The 25,899-nt window shown below is 35.0% G+C and overlaps 1 protein-coding gene across 2 annotated transcripts in view; it reads left to right on the forward strand.

The window, feature by feature from the left end:
- LOC150104483 (zinc finger CCHC domain-containing protein 8 homolog) overlaps nucleotides 1–25,899 on the forward strand; it is a 341,337-nt gene that overhangs the window by 88,835 nt on the left and 226,603 nt on the right. For both annotated transcript variants that reach the window (XM_090395663.1, XM_090395664.1), the window contains exons 5-6: nucleotides 13,716–13,784; nucleotides 24,580–24,705. In XM_090395663.1, coding sequence (XP_090251789.1) covers nucleotides 13,716–13,784; nucleotides 24,580–24,705 — 195 coding nt within the window. The remainder of the gene's footprint in view (nucleotides 1–13,715; nucleotides 13,785–24,579; nucleotides 24,706–25,899) is intronic.

Here is a 25,899-nt window from a genome sequence, read left to right on the forward strand (position 1 = left end):
CATTTTCCTCCACAAAAACTTGGAACTATTTCTACCTTGGGACACAGAGCACGCTCTTTTCTGAATGACCCAGCTGAACTTCAAGAAGAAACTAATTACCTCTCTCATGTCTTTACACAAAATGGATATTCTGATAAAACCATTAAAAATTTTCTTCTAAATCCTCCTAGCCACCACACTGAAGAAATAACTAACTTTAAGGGTAACATCTCCATCCCATACATCAGTTCAGTTTTCAAAAAATTAGCTAAAGTTCTTAAAAAGTATAACATCAGGATCTTATTCACTACACTTCCAAAAATCCGCTCGCTAGTAAGCCATCCAAAGCCTCGTCATAATCTGACGTATCCTGGATATGATACTTCAGATTATGACGTATATAAGTTATGATTGGAGGAACACAAGAGAGAGACATCTCTTGCAACAGAACACATGCCAGTGCCTTGTCTAGTCATGTTCTTTTCTCAAACAATCCTGATGATGAACACCAGGGTATTTCAGTCTGATGGGATAGATCCGAAAACATCTTTCGTTGCCATGATGAGTTTGAAATAAAAATTGTGGAGTCCAGAGAAATCATCCTTAATTGTGAACATTTAAATAACAATTTGGGCTACAACATCCCTGACAGCCACTCTGCTCTTGTTTCGGTACTGGCGTTCGCGAGAGTCTGCAAGCACGCACTCAACAAACAATGCCACGTTTGTAAGAACAACTTAAATGTAAATACAACGTTTTTTCATGTCAATTATGTATTGCAATTTTCCTGTGCTTCACAGTTTTAAACTTCAGTGTTTTTATTACTGTTTCCTATTCTTAGAAGACACCTGAAGAAGGCTGTCTAAAGCCGAAACTAGTTGTGTTTTTATTTCAATAAAGCCTTACTATTATTCTAGGTTTCAGTCATTAAATCTTTTTATTAAAAAAAAAAAAAATATATATATATATATATATATATATATATATATAAAGTGAAATTAATTCTCTCTTGTTCTTGCTTACTTTTATTACTTAAATTTCTTATGAACAAACTACTGATTTGGAACATAAAATGCATAATGCTTTATTATCTTTCTTAATCATGCAAAATTTTTCAGTCCAGTATTCTTTAAATTGTTTAATATCATTTTTGTTTGAATGTCTGTTTCTTTGCTGGTGGTTGTGACATTCTGCTCAATCTGTAAAGAGCAGGTAGCAAATAAATAAATATATATATATATATACACATATATATATATACATTATATATATACTATATATATATATATATATATATATATATTTATAAAAATAAATTTAACTGACTAGAACCCGAGAAAGTATAACAAAAACCTTTAATACATCACAACTAGTTTCATCGGTGATCCGACTTCTTCAGGTGAGAAATAATATTATATCAATTATATATATATATATATATAATTGAATAATTATTAAATAATTGCTTTCTTCATACAGCTTTTAACTTTAATGAAATTCGGATTATGGGGTGTAAAAATTTTGGCAGAGACACATAGACATTGACAAAAATTATAATTTGGATTCGGAAAATCTCATCATAATCACTCTGCATATACCAACCAAGTTTAAGCAAACCAAAAATTAGTACAATTATAAGCCGACCTACATATATGCAAATGAAAGAGAAGGTACGCATGCAATCTAATCCCTTCATTATCCTGAATATTGATAATACATTTCACATAGCTTTAAAAATAACTTACCGTATTTACTCGAATATAACTCGCACTCCTGATTTCACTTTATGAAAAAAGAAATTGAAAAGTTCGCATATACCTCGCACAGAAAAAAAAGAAGTTTAAACACGTTTCATGGCAGTAGTAACTCACTTCCCGTGGTAAACCACACGCCCTCCCCAGTAGCCAATAGTGACTGCAGACAGAAGCAAAAACAGGTCATTTTATTCTATCACTGAATAAGGCACAGATATATTTGCAGTCTGTGTAATATATTTCTCAACAAATAGTGCAATTAGAGACAACTGGGATAAAAATGGTTCTAATTAATGAATCACATGTTCTGTTTCCACAGAAACTATGCTATTTAGACTCGAGCAGAACACATTGCACTGGCAAACACGGTTCTAACCAAAAACTAGATGTGCGGGAGTCTGTCCCCCCATTTCAAACCAAGGTAGCAATAAAAATAAACGGAAAGTGTTAAAATTTGTAAACGTGTTAAAACTAAGAAATATATAGTGAATATTTTTATGGCAGGTTCAGATATTGAATTTGGTTGAAGGAAATTAGCATTTCAATTAAAAAATTGTCGGCTTTTATGTTTGACTCGCGAGATCTTTTGTTAATACCACACCAATTATATGCACATAGCTGCTTTATCTTTACTGGCCTAGTACCGTAGCATTTGTTCATTAGTCATTCGTGAAGGGTTAGTCATTAAGCATCTCAAGTCTTGTAAATTACTAGTAATTCTTGAAATAATGGGAAAGAAGATGGTGCTATTTGGGTAGGATGCACACAAGGAAACTGCTCTATAGGCAGGAAATAGCAACAGCAATAGTGGTGCGAGATATATGCTGGGATCTTACAAAAAAAATTGAAAACTTTAGTTTCCGAAAATCCCCACATATACCTTGCACCACGAATTTTAGCTTTAATTTTTGGGAAAAAAAGTGTCAGTTATATTCGAGTAAATACGGTATGTTTATGGCAATGTAAAGGAAATTTGCTTTTATATCTAATAAGTTAAACATACTAATTGACAATAAATACTTCCAATCCATATTTTAATGACTTACGATTTAATAAAATCCAAATCCCCATATATATATATATATATATATATATATACACACACTTTAGAAAATGGATACGATCTTTACGAAACACAAAATGATATATTGAATGATGGTAAAGGAGTCATGCACATCTGCTGCCTGGCGAATGATGCAACAACTGAACTGGATGAAACTTGTACATAGGCTTGCATGTAGGAGCTTTGTTTCTTATTTTCTTATTACTTATTATTACTAAAACAGTTGGTAGGGTTTGCTTCTTTATTTCATTTTTATTTGGTATGGCTGTACTTAATAAAATTGTATTATATTATGTTAAAATATACAAGTCAGCAAAGATGTTTGAAATGTATTTATTTATTTAATTATTAAGGTGGGCCCTGGGTTGCCTGAAAAAAGTCGTTGGTGTGCCACGTTTGGCACACATGCCAAGGGTTGCCCACCTTTGCTCTAGACTAACCATAGATAAAGAATACAATAAATATGTTTTTAATGGTTTCGATAACGATCAAATGATATAAATGTGTAACAGATTAAAAAAAAAAAAAAAAAAAAAACTAATGATGAATCAGGCATTTTAGCATTTTGGTATCATGCTTTTTAATTTTTACAGACGCATCAAAAGCGTTAAACAAAAAACCTAATATAATAGGGAACCGCAGAAATATTATTACCAGGAGCCTAAAACCCTGTCGATGGCCTTGGTTATACGCAAAATTAGAAGGAATAAAATAAAAATACGTTTTCACAAATGTATACTGACTGTGCAGCGCCTGCTGCAGCTATAAGCAATAACCAATAAAGCAATCGCCTTACCATGTGTTCTATTGTTTTATTTTTAAGAATTTGAATTATAGTATGATAGGGAAATGTAACGGTTTTGTTATATTTGTATTTTGTTTATTTTAGTTGTAAGTATAGTTGTTAAAAAGTAATTATTAAGTAATAAAAATTACTAATTTAACATAAATCATCAGACATTTAACATCAGAGGGCTACAAGGTCGGCAGTGTTTTCAGAGAGCTCCTGAAAGCTAAGTATAATTTTGAGTGAAAATTAGAATATAGGTTTAAATCATAATGTAATATTGTCTAATTTTGGTAGTATGTTGTGTCTGTGTGATTTTGGTGTGAATTCCGTTATTTAATTTAGTATTTAACGATACGTTTCATAGATTTGTATATGGCGCCAGTGCGACGTAAGATAATGGCGTCCAAAAATACGAAGCCATTGTTCAAAAACTGCAATCCAATGTGATGTGTGTGGGATGTATGCATTCCCTAATGAGGCTGGAGTTTGGATTGAAAGTGATAGTGGTGGGAGAATGTGCAGAAAGTGTAAGCGAAGTGAGGAGTTGAAGTATGTGTCAGGTTGTGAGGGTTGTGAGACAGTTATGGTTGAAGAAAGCCAGAATGTGAGTGAAAATTATGGCTTGATAGGGAATTGGATGTACAAGATGGCAATGAGAGCGGTGATCAAAGAAAAAGTGAAAGCAACTATACAGAGAGAGAAAATGGTTTAAATGATAAAAAAAATGAGGAATTATTTGTAGAATGTGAGATTGCTAGGTTGCGCGCAGTGATACAAAATGCACAGCGGCAATTAGAGCACCTGCAAAACTCTTTCCAGAGTGATTCGGCTAACATAAATAAACAAGTGTTTGAAAGGAAAAATAAGCGTAAGAGTGAGAGAGTTTCTGAAATGAAGGAAAGAGTGTTGTATGGTGACTCGTTATTAACTATACAGAGAGAGAAAATGGTTTAAATGATAAAAAAAATGAGGAATTATTTGTAGAATGTGAGATTGCTAGGTTGCGCGCAGTGATACAAAATGCACAGCGGCAATTAGAGCACCTGCAAAACTCTTTCCAGAGTGATTCGGCTAACATAAATAAACAAGTGTTTGAAAGGAAAAATAAGCGTAAGAGTGAGAGAGTTTCTGAAATGAAGGAAAGAGTGTTGTATGGTGACTCGTTATTAAGAGGAGTGATAGATGGGAGTTTAACTAAATCGTACTTACTGGATGCGAAATTTAAGGAAGTAAGAGAGAGTATTAGAGCCCAAAAACAGAGGGTGAAAGAATTGATAGTTGTGGTGGGTACGAATGAATTGAAAGGAGATACATTGTTTATGAGAGAGGACTTGAAAGTATTGTTAAAGGTAGCAAAAGAAAAGAGTGACAAAGTTAGAATGGTGAGTCTATTGCCGCGGTATGACACCACATCACACCGTCTGCATAACCTGTCCAAGGTTATGCAGACGGTGTGGTGTGGAATTCGTGGACGAGTGGAATGAGTTTGATGGGCGAAAAAATTTATACAAGATGGATGGCCCGTATTTGAATGGATTTGGTGTGCGGAGACTGGAAAATGTGCTGCTGAATGAAGTGAAAATGGATGTGCAGAACCAGGGAAACTAGAACTACCAAGGGGGGTGGTGGATATGCGGACATCAGTGAGACAGTTGAGTGTAAGAATGTATATAATGTACCAGATCCAGCACTAAGGACAAAAAATGGGAATGGGATATTTAGAATAACGCATCAAGATAGGGGTGGGACAAAGGGATCACTGCATTTCACGTATACTAATGCCAGGAGTATTAGGAACAAGAAGGAAGAATTTTTGACCTTGATTGGCTCTTCCTGGCCACAGGTTATTGGCATTAGTGAAACATGGCTGGCGGAAGATGATATAGTTAGTGGGATAGAATGTGTAGGTTATAGTGTGTTTAGGAGGGACAGAGAGAATAAAATGGGGGGGGGGGTGTTATTGATGATAGCTGATGAACTGCAGCCAAGGAGAATTGAAGTGGTATTGCAGGATAGTGAAAAGAGCTCATTTGAGGCTATTTGGTGTGAGATTGAGACTGGCAGAATAAAATATACAGTAGGGTGCTCCTATAGACCAGGTGATGGAATAGATGGTGGAGATAGTATGCATAAACAAATTGATGAAATGAGTGGAAGGAGGGTAATTATTATGGGGGGATTTCAACTATGGTAACATTGATTGGAAGGAGGAGAGGACACATGTGAGGAAGGAAATGGATTTTATTCAATTATTAAGGGATAACTATCTGAGGGATAAGGGATAACTATCTGAGACAGCATGTAAGTGAAAATACTAGGGGGTTTGAGAGTGCTTGACCTGGTAATAGCATCTGGGAATTTGACTGTAATGAATATGACCATGTTGCCACCTATTGGTGAGAGTGATCATAAGGTCTTGACCTGGGAGGTGGCTAAAGGTGTGGAATTTTTGATTAAGACAGGGTATATGTGAAATTACCATGCTGGCAAGTATGACAAACTTAGGAGATTGCTTGGATCAGTGCCACGGCATGTACAACTGCAAGGGCTGGATGTCGATAGAGCATGGGAAGTGGTCAAGGAGCATTTACAGGAGGTTATGGCTGATTGTATACCTGGGGTCCGAATAGTAAAACAAGTAGGGGTTAAATCGATGAATAACACCATTAAGCTTGAGCTGCAAAAAAAGAAGCAACTGTGGAGGGAATTTAAAGAAAGGGGTGATCTACAGGCATGAACGGTATAAAGTGCAGGCCAGAAGTGTAACGAGTGTGGTAAAAAAAAAGCAAAAGCGGATTATGAAAGGAAACTAGCTATGTAAGCTAAAGAGAATCCCAAACAGTTCTTTCAATATGCTGTAAGCAAGAAAAAACTGTACATGGCAAAATGATTTTAAGGAATGACGATGGTAAGGAGGTCACTGAATCAGTTGATATAGTGGAGTTACTGAGCGAGCACTTTGCAAAAGTATATCATCCAGGTGGTGACATTGAAAAAATGAAGGAACCAATAGTTTATAAGGGAATTGTGACGAAAATGAAGTGGAGGTGAATAGTCTATTACAGAACCTTAATGTGAATACATCTGTGGGATTGGATGGTATACTGGCATGGGTCTTGCGTGAAGTGGCTAAAGAATTATCAGTGCCCTTGACCATGTTGTTTAATCTGAGTCTCGGGTCTGGTTTAGTCCCGAAGGTGTGGAAAGAGGGGAAAATAGTTTCACTGCATAAAGGAGGATCTATGGTTGCAAATTACCGACCGATCAGCATATCAGGAGTCGTTGTCAAGGTCTTGGAGAAAGTAGTCAAGGGAAAAATACAGGAATGGATTAATGAAAATGAGATACTGTATTGGGGACAGCATGGCTTTGTGAAGAGTAGATCATGCCTCAGTAACTTGCTCAAATTTTATAACAAGGTGACGGCTGAACTGGATAAGGGTAATGGGTTTACAGTGATACTGCTGGACCTGGCAAAGGCATTTGACAGGATACCACATGGAATTCTAATCTGTAAACTACAACTTATGGGAATGGATATAGGGTTGGTGAGATGGATAGGTGGGTGGTTGATGGAGAGATATCAAAGAGTAGTTTATTCAGGAGTAGAGTCCAAAAGACGGCCTGTGACTAGTGGTGTGCCACAGAGTTCTGTTCTTGGACCACTGCTGTTTAATTTGTTCATTAACGATATAGGGAAGGATCTAAGAGGAACAGTTCATTTGTTCGCTGATGCATGCATAGTTGGGTAGGGCGATAGTGAATGCAGAAGATGTCAAAATCTTGCAGGACGACTTGGATAGATTGGCGTTCTGGGGTAAGGAGAATGGATGTCAATTTAATGTGACAAAATGTTAGGTTATGCATTTTGGGGTGAAAAGATTAGCAGCAGTATATCACATTGGCGGACTCTACTCTAGGAGATTGATGAGGCCACGGACTTGGGAGTGTTGGTGGATAGGGAGATGAAGTTTACGGGGCACATTGCAAAAGTAGCTAAATCAGCTCATCAATTCACTTGGTTGTTGAAAAATACCTTGACGAGCAGAGACAAGCAAGTTATTGTACTTCTCTACCGAGCCTTGATAAGACATCATCTCGACTACTGTGTCCATATTTGGTCACCTAGGTTCCTTCTTGATGGTGAGGAGGTGGAGAGGATCCAGAGGCGAGTGACTAAGATGATAGCAGGTCTATGGAATGAACCATATGAGAACAGGTTGAAGATTTGTGGGTTGCAGAATTAGTTGATAGGCGGAGGAGGAGAGATATGATTGAGACGTTCAAATTGCTAAAGGGTTTCTATAGGATTAATTTAGAGGGTATTTTTGAGATCAGGACTGGTGATGGGAGAACTAGGGGACACCTATGGAAGCTGGGCAAGAGTGTGGTTAGCAGGGGTGTTCGAGCTGGGTTCTTTACTTTTAGAGTGGTAAATGAGTGGAATAAGCTGCCAGAGTCTGTTGTGGGTGCTATGACAGTGAGTGAGTTCAAGGCAAGGTATGATAGATACTGTGAGAATGTCGTATAGTTGTGTGGACATGATGTTTAGGGCCTCCCTCGATGAGTCTAAGGACTCCCTGGAGTCTCCCGTAATATTAATAAAAGAATCATCGACAAATTAAATTGTCTCACATGAAACCCCCCAAAAAAGTACCTCCTGGGGTGAACCCCCCCCTCCAGCTACGCCAGTGCTCTTATTCTCCATCCCCTGTGGCCTTAATTCTCTATGGTATTCAGTGTGCACCTGGGACCTTTTTGTTTAACTGTTTAACTTCTCTTTCAACCTCATGTCTAAGTGGAGGAAGTTCTAAATCGAAATTTTCCTGGTGAGAGAACTCTTCCAAATTTGCTTATTCTCTCTGTTGTACAGTTCCTCACAGTACTCTATCTGGACATCCAGTTCTTCTGTTAATTGCTCCATTCCTGTCTTAATGTTATGAATTAAATGAAACTTCCTTTTAGAATTGTGGCACCTCATCTGGAACTCTCTTCATATTTGTTAGCATAATAATTTTCCTTATCCTGCCAGATGGCTTTTCTGACTTCTCTGTGTAATCTTGTATATTCTTCAGTCCCTATATCTCTTTGTTTCTCCAACTGTCTGCTTTTGATCAGATCCCATGTTGAATCTGATATCTCTTTGTCTTCTAATTGGGCCTGGATAATTCTTGGCTGTATATTGTATTATAACCTTGACTCCTACCCAGGGCATTACTAGTATTCAAAAGTCATCCACACATGTTGATGTTTCTTCTATGAATCCACTAAGGATTTATTGTGACACCTAGTCTAATGAGGCAGGCCTCCTTGACCATCACTGTTAGATGTCCATGTATAGATGTGTTATGAATGTTTCTGAAAACAGGTGTTGGTAATAACTAATGTTTTAGAATGGGCAAATTCCAACAGTTTCTCATCATGGACATTGCATTCTCCCAAACCAAGCCTGCAATACCTGGGCCTAACTGCCATACTCATTCCCACTTTTATATCGAAGTTCCCTAAGATGAAAAGTACGTGTTGTACCTAACATCCTCAGTTCTTTACTATATACTTTTTGAACTTTTTTTTTTTTTGATTGAAAATATTTTGTTTGCTTTTGACAGCAGTCAGTCCAAGTGATATCTGCATATGGAATTAGGTTGTCATTAAGTTTTTAATAAAATCAGAAGAAAAGAGTGGACGTTGATCAAAAGATATTCAGTTCTGTTTGGTGCATACATTCTTGATATCAGCAACTTCAGAAGATAGTTTAGCAAAATAAAATCTGATGAATATCATTTAGAAGATAGTGTGGATCATGCAGCATATTAGACACCACAATTGATGAAAATCAGAGGAAATTAGTTATTGGGTTTATCAGGACCACCGTGTCACAGCTCAAAAAACTTTCTTTAAGGCTTAGGCATTATAGGTGTAGTGTCTAAGTGATGATTGAAAGGCTAGGGTGGATACCTGCATATGATAGAAAGGAAAGGGTTTAAGAGATTTGTTCAGATCTTTTAGAGGCTCATCTTGAATTTCTTCCTTATTTTTCAAAGGTGTCACAGCTGGTGATGATACTTCATTTTGTCACTATGAGGCAAAATATAAATACAGTCAAACCCAATTATAATGAGCACCATGAGATCAACAAAATTTTATCATTATAACCATTACTCTCTATATCAGTGAGTTAAATATTAACTCCTATTTTTTAAAAATTCTCAACAATTCAATAAAAAATAGATTTAAAAAAAAAGAATTATTAGGGAGAAAAAATAATATAATTACTTGCCTTCATATTATTTGTATGAATATGCTTGTATAAATTACAATACTCGTAATATTAAACCCAACTTCTTTGTCCATAATTTTAAAACCATACACTTAAAACTAAACACAGTTTATTTCTCCATAATTAAAAACAATATTAATTAATAATAGGCAGTATTTCATTTTAAAAACCAACCTTACGATGTTATGTTGGTTTTTAAATTGATCCAACCAACCATTGTTACATTTAAAATCATTGTGTAAAAATTGTTCAGATTTTTCTTCTTGATCCTTCAAGATCAGGCTTTCTGTTGAGAATCCAGCATGTGTAGTAAACCATTGAAGCAATGCTTCGATATTTGTAAGTTCGTGCTTTCTAAATTTTTCTGTTTCGTTTATATTATTTTCCACTGCTGATACTTAAACATTTTTATTCTTCCACAATGTTGAAATGATAATGTTGAGGACAAAGAAAACTTTTTACACATTTAATTTTTCACACCATGTTCTAACTCGTGAATAATTTTCGCGAACTGAGAGATACTTTCTTATAGTAGAACTGTTTCTGATGGAAGGGCTTGTTTTAACTGATTTTACAATTATGGCAGTGTTTGGGTAAAGTGAGTGAGGAAGACCAGAGGTTAGACACTGGAGAGGTAGACTGTTAGGGGATGGTTCCAAATGAAAAGATTAAGTTATAAACTGGCCTGTAATTTGATGCAAGTGGTTATAAAAGCTACGTCACTCTTTTCATTTTTGTCTATTCCAAGAGCTACCTGAGCAATTAAGAATGTGTGCATATTACTAAAATTTATATGGTATGTCCAGATAGTATGCCCATTATAAAACTGAACATTTGTATGGAATTTTGTGTAAATTAAAATCATTATTGCCTTTTGCCCATTACAGCAGTGATCTCACTATTTCCGTGCTCATTACAACAAAGTTCAACTGTACTAATCTCATAGATGGAAGTGTAACTCATTTGGGATGAAGGTTTCATAGATTTTTTTTAAATCCAGGTGGGAACATCAATAAGAATAAGTGTTGTGAGGCTTGCAGAAAAGCTTTAAAAAAAAAAAAAAAAAAAAAATATATATATATATATATATATATATATTTAATCAGAAATCACCAGATATACCTTACATCAGAATAATGCTCATCTACTAGACTGAATGACTATGAAACTGAATGAACATGTCACATCTAGCTTATGTTCACACATAGTTCTAGGTGACATATATATTTGACAGTAGACCCCTAAAGAGTTACCTATGTAGAGAGTACTTTATTAACACAAATGAGGAATTAAACTTGCTTGTTCAGAAGTCACCACTGTGCATTTTTTCCCAAAAATTTATTGAAGTTTGGATTCAGGATTTTGAAAAATATATCCAGAATTATGTGGATACATAGAAAATTAATGCAACTGCTAACGGTATACACAATCACTTGCAGGAATCAAAACCCAATCTTCTATTCCTAATCAAGCCTCACCTGGCATCTTCCACAACTATAGCACATCTCAGTTATGATGCTTTCCTTAAAAAAAAAAGAGGAACATGTGCTTTTGTCAGATGAGACATTCCTTACCAAAGATCTTAGTTGAAGGGCTTAGGTGTTGGATGTTATTCATAACTGTTTTAATGGTATTACAACACTTAACAAAATGCTAAATTATAAAAAGATGTTTATTTAACTAGCATGTACTTTGCTGGATTTCAAATCAGCATCTTCAGAACAAAACGGTGTGTTACAGTTTATATGTAATAAGTAAGGGGAAACAATTCCAGTTGTCACAAACAAAGATCTAAAGTCCTAGTTTAGTGCCCTCTAATCTTGTATCCACATTTCAGACTTTTGATGGTTTTTTGCTACCTCAAGTATTGATATATATATATATATTATATGTGTGAAAAGTAATATATATTAAGGATTCCAAGTAATTTTATAAATTGGGTTTTTTTTGAGAAAAAACTTGTTTTTTTGGGGGGGGAAATACTAAGAATAGTGATCAGAGCTTTACCCACCTTTACAACGAGTTGCCCTGGTGTTGCACTACCTTTAGACTTGAACTACGTTCAGGCGCAAACTTAACTGTTTTGCTTACTTGGGAGAAGGAGTAAAAAAAACCAAGTTTATAAAATTACTTGGTATCCTTAATATATATACGCACGCACACACTCCTGTTTGTATTCCTCTTGAATATTTTCGGCTGTTGTTCTGTCACTACTTGTGTCATTTAACAGCATTTCAAGATAATTACTCCACATAACTAGAATATCCTTGTCTTCAGTTTTCATGTCAACTTTATCATCTTTGATTCCTTTTGCAGTACTCTTTCCTCCATTTCTAAGCTTTTTCAATAGGTTCCATAACATTTTGTCACATTCCTTATATTTATCTTCTATATTCTTACTGAAGTTTTTCCATGACTTTGGTTACCTACTTTTACACATATCTTAGCCATGAACACACACAGATTACAGTCATGAATACTTATGACAATATGTGGAAGAGATAGGGTCCTCACCACGTTGTTACACCCGTAGTTAACCATGAGTCACATCATGGTAATCAACCTCCTAGATAGGAGACGGCACCTAAATGGAAATCTTGTATAAAAGGAGTTATTATAGTTATTGTAGGAGTTAATCTTAAGATGATTCGCTCTCAAATTTTTGGAAGATTAATGCAACCCTACTTGTTAAGGTTAGGAGAATGTTTCCTGCCCATTGCTGACTATAAATAGTCTCTTTCTCTCTCTGACCTGTAATGACGTCTATATATCACATTGATTTTCTTCCATTTTATCTTGTGTATAGGGGTGTCCAAAGTACTATTAAAATATAACCTTCACACTACATGTCAACTTAGCATTCTTAGAGAACATAAGAAATACATTTACCTATTATTATGGTCCTGACTTGCCATAATAATGAGCAAATGTATTTCTTATGTTCTCTAAGATTGCTAAGTTGACATGTGATGTGAAGGTTATATTTTAATAGTACTTTGGCTATCTTTTCAGATGTACCCTGAGATATATGGAATAGAAATACTGGTGTTTTGTTCTTATTTGTTTGGGGAGGGAAATGTGGTATTTTATCTCTTTTGTAGGAGCTGTAGCCATTAATCAAGAAGGTATAGCAGAGGTAGTTGAGTTCTGTGGAGAGGACAACATCATTAGAACAATCACATCACGATTCAGTCCATACTGTTGGACTGAATGATGATGTGATTGTTTGTGTGTTGGCTTTCTATAAACAAAAAAAAGATTGATAATGAACCATTTGAAAGGTGAGTGACTTTCAAGAAATGTGTTAAGAAAAGGCAAATGGTTATTTGATTCTTTTTAATGTGAACCTTAACAGCCAGCACCTCAGAATTCACTTCACATTACAAAAAGAATCAAATTGACTCTATTAGTCAGTCATCAACAAAATGGATTCCTTCATTCTACAACAAACCTCTTTGCTAACTTGCCTGCCTTTGGACACAATTCATGGAAAGATAGGAAGAAATTCTTTTGATTGATGAGAAATTCTCTAATAAAGTAATAGCATGTTATTTCAGTAGCAGTACATACTATAATAATAGTTGAATGTAGAAACTATGAAAGTTTCCTAAAGAATTTGGCTTTGAAATAATGCTGGATTTCATATCCACTTGATTTATATAATTGTGCATCGCTGAAATGAAGCCTTTTGGCTCTTTATTTTAGCAAATAGTTGAATGTATTTGAAACTCTACTATATGTTTTTTGGTATAAAGTACAGAAATTTTTGGTCTCAAAAGTATTTCATAGATCATTTGAATTCATTTAACTTTTGGTATATTATGAAGCAGTTTCCTTAAAAATAAATAGCTATGAAAAAGAGTATAAACAAGTACTTGAAGATAGAACAGAAAAAGAGCAAAAGGATTTGCAATCTAAGTAAGTGATTTATTCATTCATTTATTTATTATTATTACATTAATAATTCCAACTGTGATACTTTTGATTTGAAGTTTGACTTCCTGTCTGTGTGTTCCAGGCAGCCAAACTTAGTTGAAGTCCTTATAGAAACTTTAAAAGTATGTTTTCCCAGAATCCAAAATTATGAAATTGTGCCAACATTAGTAGGGATATTGAGATATTTGCTTGTACCACTAATTTGATTCATCCTATTCATTTATTACAAAAACAATTAATGTTAACTGCTAAATTTATTATCACTGTTGATCTTTTATTCATCTATTGCCTTTCCTGTTATAAGCAACTCTTCATCATCAAATTCCTGCCATGTACCCTCAAGGGGTGTACAGGATATGATAGTACAACATGAAAAATTTAAATCATTACTAACTTCCTATCTACAATTTTCCTCCAAATCAGTCTGTTACTTGTCAAGACTCCAACATTATCAGATCTTATATTTCTATCATCTAAGGCACTTTGTAGCATATCAATCCACCTATATCTTGGTCTTCCTCTGGGTCGTTTTCCTGTCAACCTGGCAGAGAACACATTTTTTGCTAATCTTTCCTCGCCCATTCTGTTTAAGTGACCATACCACCTGAGATTAGCTCTGCTAACGCATTCCTGAATGCTGACAATGTCAAGTTCTTTTCTAATATCCTCATTTTTAATATGATATTGCCATTGATGCCATCTGTTCACGCCTATAATCTTTCTCAGGACTCTCATATCTGCGGTCTCTAGTCTTTGGTCAAGTGTTTTACTTCTGACGCAGCTCTCAGATCCATAAGTTAAAACTGGTTTGAACACTGTCTTGTATACAGCTAGTTTAGTGTTCCGACTAATTTCTCTCTTATTCATATGAATTTATTCAATTGACTTCCTGCCATACCAGCTTTGTTGATTCTGTTGTCTATTTCCATATTTAATTTAGCATCTTCACTAAAAATCGTGCCTAAGTAGCTGCCATCTTGACATTTTCAATGATTCTACCTATTTTCATTGTCTTTGTCTTTTTATTGCCGACCTTCATACCATATCTATTACAACAGCTATTCAATTTAGTCAGAGAATCTTGCAGACTTATAGTGGATTTATTTAGAAGTATAACATCGTCTGCATAAAGCAAAGAGCTGACATTAACATCTTCAATTTTGATATCATGTTTAATACCACTTTCCTTCATAATGCGATCCATATAGGCAATGAATAACAGAGAGGATAATGTACATCCTTGTTTCACACCAGATTTAACATTAAACCATCTTCCTATACTTCCTTCAATTCTAACTGCTGACTTACAACTCAAATAAAGACTGAGTATTGCATGATATAATGCCCCATTGACACCATACTACCAAGAAAGATGCTATTCAATACGACAACTGTAGCGTATTGAATAGCATCTTTCTTGGCACCTTGTCATATGCCTTTTCCAAATCGACAAAACTTAAATACAGATCTTTGTTATATTTCCATGATTTCTCCACTATTTGTCGTAAAGTGATGATCAGATCCTGACAGTCTCTATTTGACCTGAATCCAGCTTGTTCTTCACCAAGCTTTTCTTCCACAATTCTTCTCAACCATTTCTCAAGTATACGTGCATATATCTTACCAGGAACACTCAGTAGGGATATACCTCTGTAAATCTCACATTCAGTTTTATTTCCCTTTTTATATATGGGTACTATGAGAGTACTACTCCAATCATCGGGAATTCGCCCTTCTGTCTAGGCATTCTGAACTATGCAGTGCAGCCACTGTAAGACTTTTATACCACCATACTTCAGCATTTCTGATCGAATATCATCTACTCCTGCTGCCTTTCCACATTTCAAGCCTTTGATGGCTTTTTCTACTTCAAGTATGGATATGTATTCCTGACTGCATGTCTGGTCAGTGTTTTTTATCACCGTGCTGTCATCACTGCTTGTTTTATTTAGCAGTTTTTCAAAGTAATTACTCCATACTTCAATGATATCTTTTTCTCCCGTTTTCGTATCACCTTTATCATCTCTAACTCCTTTTACAGCACTCTTTCCTCCATTCCTAAGCTTCTTCAACAACCTCCAGAATATTTTGCCACCTTCTTGATATTTATTTTCTATGTTCTTGCCAAAGTCTTCCCATGACTTTTGTTTAGCTAGTTTTACACTGTTTAACTTTCTTACATTTGTCTCTGTATTCTCTAAGAGCACAAGCTGACTTATTTGCCAGGAACTTTCGATATGCTTTCTTCTTTTCTTTCACTGCTTCTTTAACTTCCTGTGTCCACCATGGAGTTCTAATTTTTCTATCCTTGCAGACAACTTCACAACATGCCTCTCTAGCTGAATCAATCAGGGTTTTCTTCAAGGCTTGCCACTGAATCTCCAAGGTTTGGTTCCTGTTCTCAAACTGTTTCATTTTTTCTTCAACTATCTTTGTGTATTTTAGTCTACAGTTCACATCTGAGAGATGCTCAACTTTTATTTGCTTTAAACCTTTCTTACATGTTATTCTTTTCATTATGAAATTTAATTTTATTCTGCTCAAGACTAAATAGTGATCACTTCCAATTTCAAATCCTCTGTACACTCTGGTGTCCTGCTCAACAATAACATAGTCAATGAGACTTTTATATTCCTCGCCTCTTCTCTCCATGCGAAATTGTGCATATTTTTATGTTGGAACATGGTGTTAGTAATAACCAGTCCATGTCCTGAGCAGAAATCCAACAGATATTTGCCATTATTATTAGATTTGCTCTTTTCTCCAAATTTTTCCAAAATATTTTGTATGTCTGATAATCATTTCCTACTCTGCTATGTAGATCCAAAACAATTACCAACTTTTCCTTTTTCATTGTATCAGTTGCTTTTTCTAAAGCCTCAAAAAATTCCTCCACTTGTACTTTAGTACAATCTTCTGTGGGACTATAGGCACAAATAAGTCTTATTGTCCAGTTCCCCATTCTCATATTTGACCACATTACTCTACTTGAGTCTGCCTCCCATTCAAGATTAGCCTCGTATTTTGTGTTGAATACTATGGCTACTCCTTCTTTTCCTTGATTGTCATTGCCTGAATATAACATTTTGTATTTATTGCTCAGAAAGATCTCACCAGTTTTTGTCTTTTTTGTTTCAGTCACTCTTATTATGTCGATCTGGAACTTATCTAATTCCTCAGCTAGCTCCATTTCTTTGCCATTCAGGCTTCTTATGTTGATAATACCGATCTTTGACTCTGGTGATGTTTAGTTGGGGTGTGTTTTTAGTTTTGTTCCAGTAGCTGACTTTTCGCTGTTCGCCCTGGTTCCCTGGCCAAAACAATGGGGGCCTTGTTTAACGGGTGACGCCCCAGCTGGCATGAAATTTGTCATGTTGTAGCATCATTTTGTATTTTGGTTTAACCAATAAGAATGCAATTTGGTCAGCTAAATCCCAAATTTGCAGCCCATCCTCGTTTGTTCACTATCCAGGTAGATACCCAACAGGGTGCACCACGAGAAGGTGAGAATTGGACATTAGGTCAGAAGCCCTGGTCGGGTCTCCACATTCCTTTAAAGGCTATGTGGAGGTCTCCTCTCAGTTATACAGCTTTGATCCTTAAGCAACTCCTCTAAATAAGCAACGCGCCTTATTTTTTTCCTTAAGTATCTTCAAAGATACATTAAATCAGTTTAATTTTATTCTTCTTTGGCATATTTAAACTGCTTTAATTCTTTAGGTTCTTTATTTCTTAGAACTTATTGTGTTTTGTTGTAAGTATCGTGTTGAAATTATAAAATTATAATTTCAAAACGATGCTTTAAAACATATGTACATAGTAATATCATTCATGCAAAGTGAAGTTCTGATGAAAAGCATGTGATGTCCCTCGTATCCAGGCTGATGACTGGTCAAAAAAATGATGTTGATTTTATCGTCAGTATAAAAAAACGTGATGGAATTCGTGATAGAATAAAGAGGCTTGTATACAAATGTAATAGAAAACATATTTCATGTATTCAGGTATATACACCACAAGGTTTAGATATGGAGGAAAAGACATTATTTAAGAGACAGTTGGAAGGCATTATCCAAAATAAGAGTATAATCTTAGGATCTTAATGGATTGGTTGGAGAAGATAGAACTGGAGTAGAAAAAGTTTTGCACAATTTGGTTTTGGTCAAAGAAATGAGGAAAGATAAGCGTTTGTTATATTTTTGCATTAGAAATGATCTCAGAATTGGAAATGGCTGGTTTAAGAAAGACAAAGCTGCAAAATCACAAGGTATAGTTTGAATGGTGAGCAAAATTCAATAATAGATTGTTTCATCCTTGATAAAGAATAGAGCAGGGAGATCATTGACATCAAAGTTTTTATTATTATTTGAGACCTCCAGGGAGTTGAGGATTCATTGACAGAGGCCATACATCACCCACACCATCTCTCATACCTTCTCATAAACTTATTCCCACAAGATTATCTCAGTAACTTCAACAGCTAAACTGTTCCACTCGATCAATGCTTTATGAGAGAAAAAGCTAGCCCTCACTCCTTTCTTAACTCATAGAAACTTAACTTCCATGAATACCCCCTTTTCCTTTCCTCACCTTCCATATAACAAAAAATATCATTAGTCGATATCCTATAATACCCTTTCAGAAGTTTATAGATCTCTATCATAATCAATCTATTTCTCCTGCACACTATTGTCTGCAGTTCACATAATCTCAATCTGTCCTCATAATCTACATTCCATAATTCAAATATCATCTTTGTTACTCTTCTCTGCACCCTTTACACAGCATCTTTATCTCCTCTGGACTAGGAGATCAAATCTATGATGCTGTCATATCAAGACCTTATAAAGAGGCAAAATGACTTCCTTATTCTTTATGTGTCACTGTTCATTTCAACATTGCAATTATCCTGTGAGTTTTATTTGCAGTTTCTGCTGTGTGACCTTTGAATTTAAAATTCCTTTCCACCGTATCTCCAAGATCTCTGGCCTCATCAGTTTCTTGAGGATAATCCCACCAACATAATATGCTTTCAAATATGCCACTGGAAATATCATCACTCTACATTGCATATTCTATGTTTGCACTTGCTAACATAGAATCGACAGTTGCAAGTTATATACATCTGGTTGATATATCTTAGCGAAGTTAGAAATGATTATTTGAAGAACTTCATTTACTTCTGGTTTCTTTTACTTGCATCATAATGTTAAAATTATTTTTGTTTGCCAATTTTTTTTCCTACTCCATTTTGCTTTCTGCACAATACTTATAACTTTTCTGTTTTATGCTTTATATATTTCATAACTCTACTCGCTCTGATTTTCATGATATTATTATTATCTGAGACCTCCAGGGAGTCAAGACTCATCAAGGTTATACATTATCCAAACCAGCTGTTATACCTTCCCTTAAACTCATTCACACTCGATACACTCACTACCTCTAAAGGCAAACTATTCTACTCACTCACTGCTCTGTGAGAGAAAAATCTCTCTTAACTGCAAATAAATTTAACTTCCACGGATGCCCCTGTGTTCTCTCCTTGCCTTCCTTATAATGAAAAATTTCATCAGAAGATATTCTATAACACCCATTCAGAAGTTTATATCATGTCACTCCTCTTTTTCCTGTTAACTGGAATCCTCAGTCCACATATTCACGATCTGTTCTCATAATCTAACTTCTATAATACTGATATAATCTTTGTAACTCTTCTTTGCACCCATTTCACAGCTTCTTAGAGGATTTGATCCCTAGATTGGAATCTAGGAGATCAAATCCGTGCACAATAGGTGCGGTCTTATCAAGACTTTATAAAGGCGAAATGACTTCCTTATTCTTACAAGTTCACTTCAACATCGCAATTATTCTCTGAGTTTTATTTGCAATTTTTGCTATGTGACCTTTGAACTTCAATTTCCTATGCACCATTACTTATGCCTAGATCCGTAGTCTCATCAGTTTCTTGTAGCATAATCTTGCTAATATAATATTTCGCTTGAAATCTCATGATGCCAAAGTTCATAACTTTAAACTGATAGCCATGTCTGTTTGCCAAAATTCCAAGCTTATTGAGATCATTCTGTAAGTTCTGGATATCAGTAGCATCCCTGATGTCCACCACTTTGCATCATCAGCAAATGGTTATATAACTCCTGTTAGACTCTCCCTAATATCATTAATGTATAGATTGAACAACAATGGTCTCATTCTCAGCTTCCAAGGATGCCCTCTCGTCCTTTCCCCACTGTCCATACATTGAAAAATTCCATCAATTGAAATTCTTCAAGACCCTTTCAGAAGTTTTTAAGTCTCAAACATATCACCCCCTCTTTCTCCTGTTTGCTAGTGTCTGCAGTCTGCATAAGAAGTTTCAGAAGTTTGAAAGTCTCAAACATATCATCACTCTTTCTCCTGTATGCTAGTGTCTGCAGTCTGCATATTCTCAATCTGTCTTTATAATCAGTATTCCACAATCCTGATATCATTTTTAACACTCCAAAATATCAGAATCGCAACAGAAACCAGAGACCAGACCTGCACACAATAGTCCAAGTGAGGTCTTATCAAAGCTGTGTAAAGAGACAAAATAACATCCTTATCTTTATATGTGAATGTTCGTTTCAGTATTGCAATTATCTTTTGAGTTGTATTTGTAATATTCGCGACATAGCCCCCTAAAGTTCAACGTCCTATCTATTAACACTCCAAGATCCCTAGCCTCATCAGTTTCTTCTACCCACCAATATAATATGACATTGGATATGTAATCATGCTGAAGTGAACGACTTTACATTTACTGACATTGAACCGACACCCATTTTCCCATGCTCACAATTCCAGCATATTCAAATCATTCTGCACGTACTGCATATCAGCAGCATTTCTTATTATCCTACCTATCTTTGCATCATCAGCAAATAGCTGTATATCGCTTGTCAAATCCAATTCCCAACATCATTAATGTACAGATTTAATAACAGTGAACCAAGCACTGATCCTTATGGTACACCACTTGTTACCTTAAATCTTCAGATTCAACATCCTTCTGTATACAACTTTTTGATATGTCAGTCAGCCATCCTCTTATCCATGCTAACATTCTATAACCCAAACCCATTTTCTCCAATTTATGTAACAGTCTACCATGTTGTATTTTGTCAAAAGGCTTAGCAAAATCCAAAAGTATCATGGTGTATCCATTCCCCTTGTCTAGTTCAATGGTAACATTGTTATAGAATGTGAGCAAGTTGCTAAAACATGACCTTCCCTTAGTAAACCCATGTTGTTCATTTCAAAGTAGAGATACACTACTATCAACCCATTTCTGAATGTGAGCCCTAACCTTTCCAAAATCTTCACCTCTACTCCTGATATACTAATTGGTCGATAGTTGGATACATCGGTCTTTGCAATTACTATACATTCCTTCCATTCCTGCATAATCTTCCCTGTTCTGAGACTCATATTAAACAGCCTGGTCAAAGGAATGGTCAGTTCAGCTGAACACTCTTTTAGCACAAGTGCTGATATCCCATCAGTCCCTATTGCTGAATTCTTATTTAATTTGTGCAACAGCTGTAATACCTCATCCTCATACACCTGTGTTTCTTCATCTAGTGAAGAGGTAACAGTGAGCTCAATGTTGTACACCAGTTGATAGCTTTTAACAAAATGGGCACTCATTAACTGAACAACCTCTTCTGCATCTGTAACCCTTATGCCATCAGGATTTAGAAGAGTTATTCTTTCATGTCCATTCTTTCTTTTACTTGCAGTATATCGATAAAATTCTTGTGGGTTGTCTTTAGCACGCAGAGCCAGTTTCTTTTCATACTTAGACTTTGCTTTCCGTACAACAGTTGTGACTATTCTAGCCTGCTTCTTATAACATGCATAACAGATGTCACCCTTATCCACACGGTATTCCTTCCACATCATCCTTTTCTTACGAATCTCTTGCTTAATAAGATTATACATCCATTTGACTCCTACTGTATTTATTCTTCGAACTCTCGGGACACATTCTGATATCGCATCATTTAAGTATTGTTTAAATGCTTCCCATGCGCTGTCGATATTCTTTCCATCCAGCAAAGGATCCCATTCCACTGAACTCAGTATACTCCTCAGTTAGTCATAAATTTTCTGCTTTGTAGTTCAGCATGTAATCTTTTCTGAATGAAATGTTTATAAACTTAGTCACTTCCAAAGTGAGTACCGCATGAGCACTGTCACCAACCAGAGGCAGAATAGTTACGTCTTTAACTGAAACACCCTATGACACTATAATGAAATCTAACACTCCTTGCCCTCGAGTTCTTTCTGTCACATGCTGCTTGAGGAAGTTGTCCCACAAATTCTTCTCATGAGATGCTATTGCTACTCATTCAATATTTGGATAATTAAAGTCTCCCATTATGATTACTCTTTACACCGTCATCTTTTCTATTTGGTTATGCATTTCTTCATCACTAGCAAACGATCCACCAGGTCTGTAACAAAACCCCACTATGTAATTGGAATGAAATATTGTTAATAGTAGTACTACAATCATAGGTCTCAACTCTAACTGGATTCATGTCATCCGATATCATTATCATCATGTCCCCTCCTCTCTATCCTTCCTAAAAATATTGTACTCTTGACACTTGATACCAGTTAGTAAGTCTGATTCTGATAGCCAGGTCTCACTAATACCTACAATCTGAGGTGGTAACATATTGAGTAAGGCAACAAACTCTATCCCTTTGTTTCTGATACTCCTAACATTCGTGTACAGACATAATAATCTACCTGTTTGTACTTTTGTATTGTCTTGTCTGCAGTCTGCCTAACACAGTTGGACAACTTGCATATCTCTATTCTTCTCTTATGCCTGTAGACATTTTGCACACGTTTGATGGGTCCGAACTGGACGAACACGAACCCAAAATCGTTCTCTCCTCGTCAACATTTCAATGACAATGCCCATTCCCATTATTAACACAGTTATATAACTTGTTGCTCTTACACTCACATTCACACCATTCCTCCCTTTATAATTTAGTTTCTCTTACTCTCTGTGTTAGGTCTCATACCAGTTATTAGTTTTTCTAGACTCCTGATACAAAACGCATTCAGGTATAGGCCGTCCCTTTAATACAAAACTAATCTTCCCTCACATCCAATAACTTGCATCCATTCCTTCTACACAGCCTACATATTGAATTGTTTGCCATCATAGCCCTTCTTCTTAATTAATTTTTATCATAGCGATGTAAAATACTGACAGTTTTCGCTTTCTCACTCTTTACTCTTGCCTCTTTCAACAACCCTTTCATGTCCTCTCTCATACTGATCGTCAGTTAGGTCGTTAGTACCCACTACAACTGCGATTTCATTTACTTTTCTTTTCTGTTTTAGAACACTTTCCTTTATATTCTTAATGCTCGCTCGATGTTATAACTCACTCATCTGTAGCGTGTTTTATTATAGAGTCACCATACCCAATAACTTGTTTCTTTTTACTAACAACATCACTTTCCTGATTTCCGTTACCTGCTGATTTACCTATTTCCTTGCTTTGTTGTTTCTTATTTTTCTGTTTAATTTTCTTTTTCTCTCTCTGTTCATTTAAACATCTCTCTACTTTTTGCAATTCCCATGTCCTCTCTGATATGCTTCAACTTCAATAATACCCTGTCACCAACCGGAGACAGGTAATATTTTGGAGGTTAATTCATTGTCATAAACCTCTATGTCTCTAATAGCCTCGTTAGTAGAACTAATCTTCTTGTTCTTGCCTGCAGTGCATTTTTTAGCATTACATTTCTTGCTTTTTTTTTTTGAACATATACTGATTATTGAAATATCTTAATAAAATATGTGACAAAATACTAAATACACTAAAATCTAGTATCTACAAAACATAAATTTCCTGAAGGAAAACACAATAAAAACACAGAAATAACCAATTTTATAGGTGCACTAAATTTGCTGACATTGTTATTATTGAATCAATAATATGATTCAATATTATTATTATTATAATAATAATAATATTGAATCAAAATAATACTGAAATCAATGATTCAGTATTATTATTATTACTCTTTTTGTACCCATTGTCTTTATTTGGTGATGCATTTCTTCATTACTAATAATGGATCCACCAAGTCTGTAACAACACCCCACTATGTATTTGATCTTGTTGGATTCCACTTCACATCAGATGTCTTCAAACTCACTGCCACATGAAAAACTGTTAGTAGTATTACAATCATACGTTGCAACACTAACTGGTATCAGGTCATCAAATATCATTAGCAGCATGCCCTTTCCTCTCCTATTCTGTCTGTCCTTTCTAAAAATACTGTACTCTTTACACTCGATACTAGTTAGTATGTCGGAAACATCCTGAAATCCAATGATCCAGAAACATTTTTATGTAGTTTCCATTTTCAGAGAATAGCTTATTCTTTGATCTTGGGCTGATCTTGATTCCGTTTCTTTTATTTATTTAATTTTTACCCCCTTCTGATCCTGTCATTTGTTTACTCATGTACTATTGTAGCTTATTCTGAGAGAGTCAGAAGTCATGTAACTATTGTACATTGCCAAAATTGATGCCTGTTGTATTTCAGCAGGCTGCTTTAAAGTGATATGGCATTTTATATTTCCATTTGATAACTACACTAGAGCTGAGAAAATTTCTAATGAGTATCTGATATCAGTTGTTGTAACATTATATTTAACATTGCTTACCTGTTTATTTTTGTATTTGTTTTTATAGATTTCGCAATCCAGTCTGTTTTAATTGCTTAGGCAATCACTTCTTGTATGAATGTTCGGAACGAATAGATAAACGAAGAATTGCCTCAAATCGTAGACAGATTATTGGCTCTGCACCACGGTCTAGGTTTGTGTACCATATAATTTTCAGTTAAATTTGATTGCATTGCCAAAAAATCTTTCATTCTGGTGACTGTTTGATGCCTTCTACTTAACATTTTAATAATAAAAATAATAATGCAATATAAACATTAATGATCTTTATAATTTATTCATTGGAATTTAGAAATTTCTTATTTTATAAGATTTGCTTGGGATGAAAATCCTTATATCCCAACAAGCAAAAGATGAACACAAGGTTTTCATTTTAGATACCTTGAAAACTCATTAATTGGAACACCAACTAACTCTTCAACCATGCAACTTAAAAATAAAAAAAAAAAAAAAAAAGCTTAAAGCTAGACATAATTGTATGGTGTGCTTTAATTGACCCACTATTGGGTCAACCCATTGTTGTAATTATGCTTAGCTAATATTGAGAATTAATATCCCAGATATATTTCAGGCATGTGAATTTTTGCTTAGTTCAGTTTAAAAATAATTAATCCAGCTTAAATATTTAATTTATTTCAAATGAATATGTGAAATTTGGCATTTCCTAATGATTTTAATTTTTCAGTGTTTATATTATAATGATTATTAAAATCTTCACATTGTTGCACAGATATTTTGGTGTTGGAAGCATATTTTTCATTACTGGTCTGGTTGACCGAGTGGTTAGCATACCTGCTCTCCAACCAATAGACTGTGGGTTTGAATCCTGCCATGGACATGGATGTTTATGATTGTCTTCAGGTGGGAGATGAATTTCATTGCCCGGTGTGAGACCACTGCCCTGCATACTGGAGGCATGAAGTGGTTTGAAAAAGTTCCATGCTTAGTCTCTAGAACAGGGTTTCAGGTCTGTAATAATAAATAAAAAAAAATTACAAAAACTATATAAAATTGATAAAAATTAGCTCACCCATGGTACAAATGTACTATAGGTTTACAAATAACCTTTTGTGTGTGGGAACCACACACACACAAACACACACATATATATATATATATATATGATTATCCATTGTATTTACTCAGTATGAAGATATGTTCATATTTTTTACTGACTGAATTCCGAGAATTAGACAAACAATTAATTTTTATTTAATTAATTAAATGAAATTAAATAAAATAAATTTAATTAATTAAAAAAATTGTTTGTCTAATTCTTGGAATTCAGTCAGAAAAAATATGAACATATATGTGTGTGTGTGTGTAT

Source organism: Typopeltis vanoorti, chromosome 7, assembly GCF_054136105.1.
Source record: "Typopeltis vanoorti isolate ZY-2024b chromosome 7, IOZ_Tvanoo_1.0, whole genome shotgun sequence".
Classification (NCBI taxonomy): Eukaryota; Metazoa; Arthropoda; class Arachnida; order Uropygi; family Thelyphonidae; genus Typopeltis; species Typopeltis vanoorti.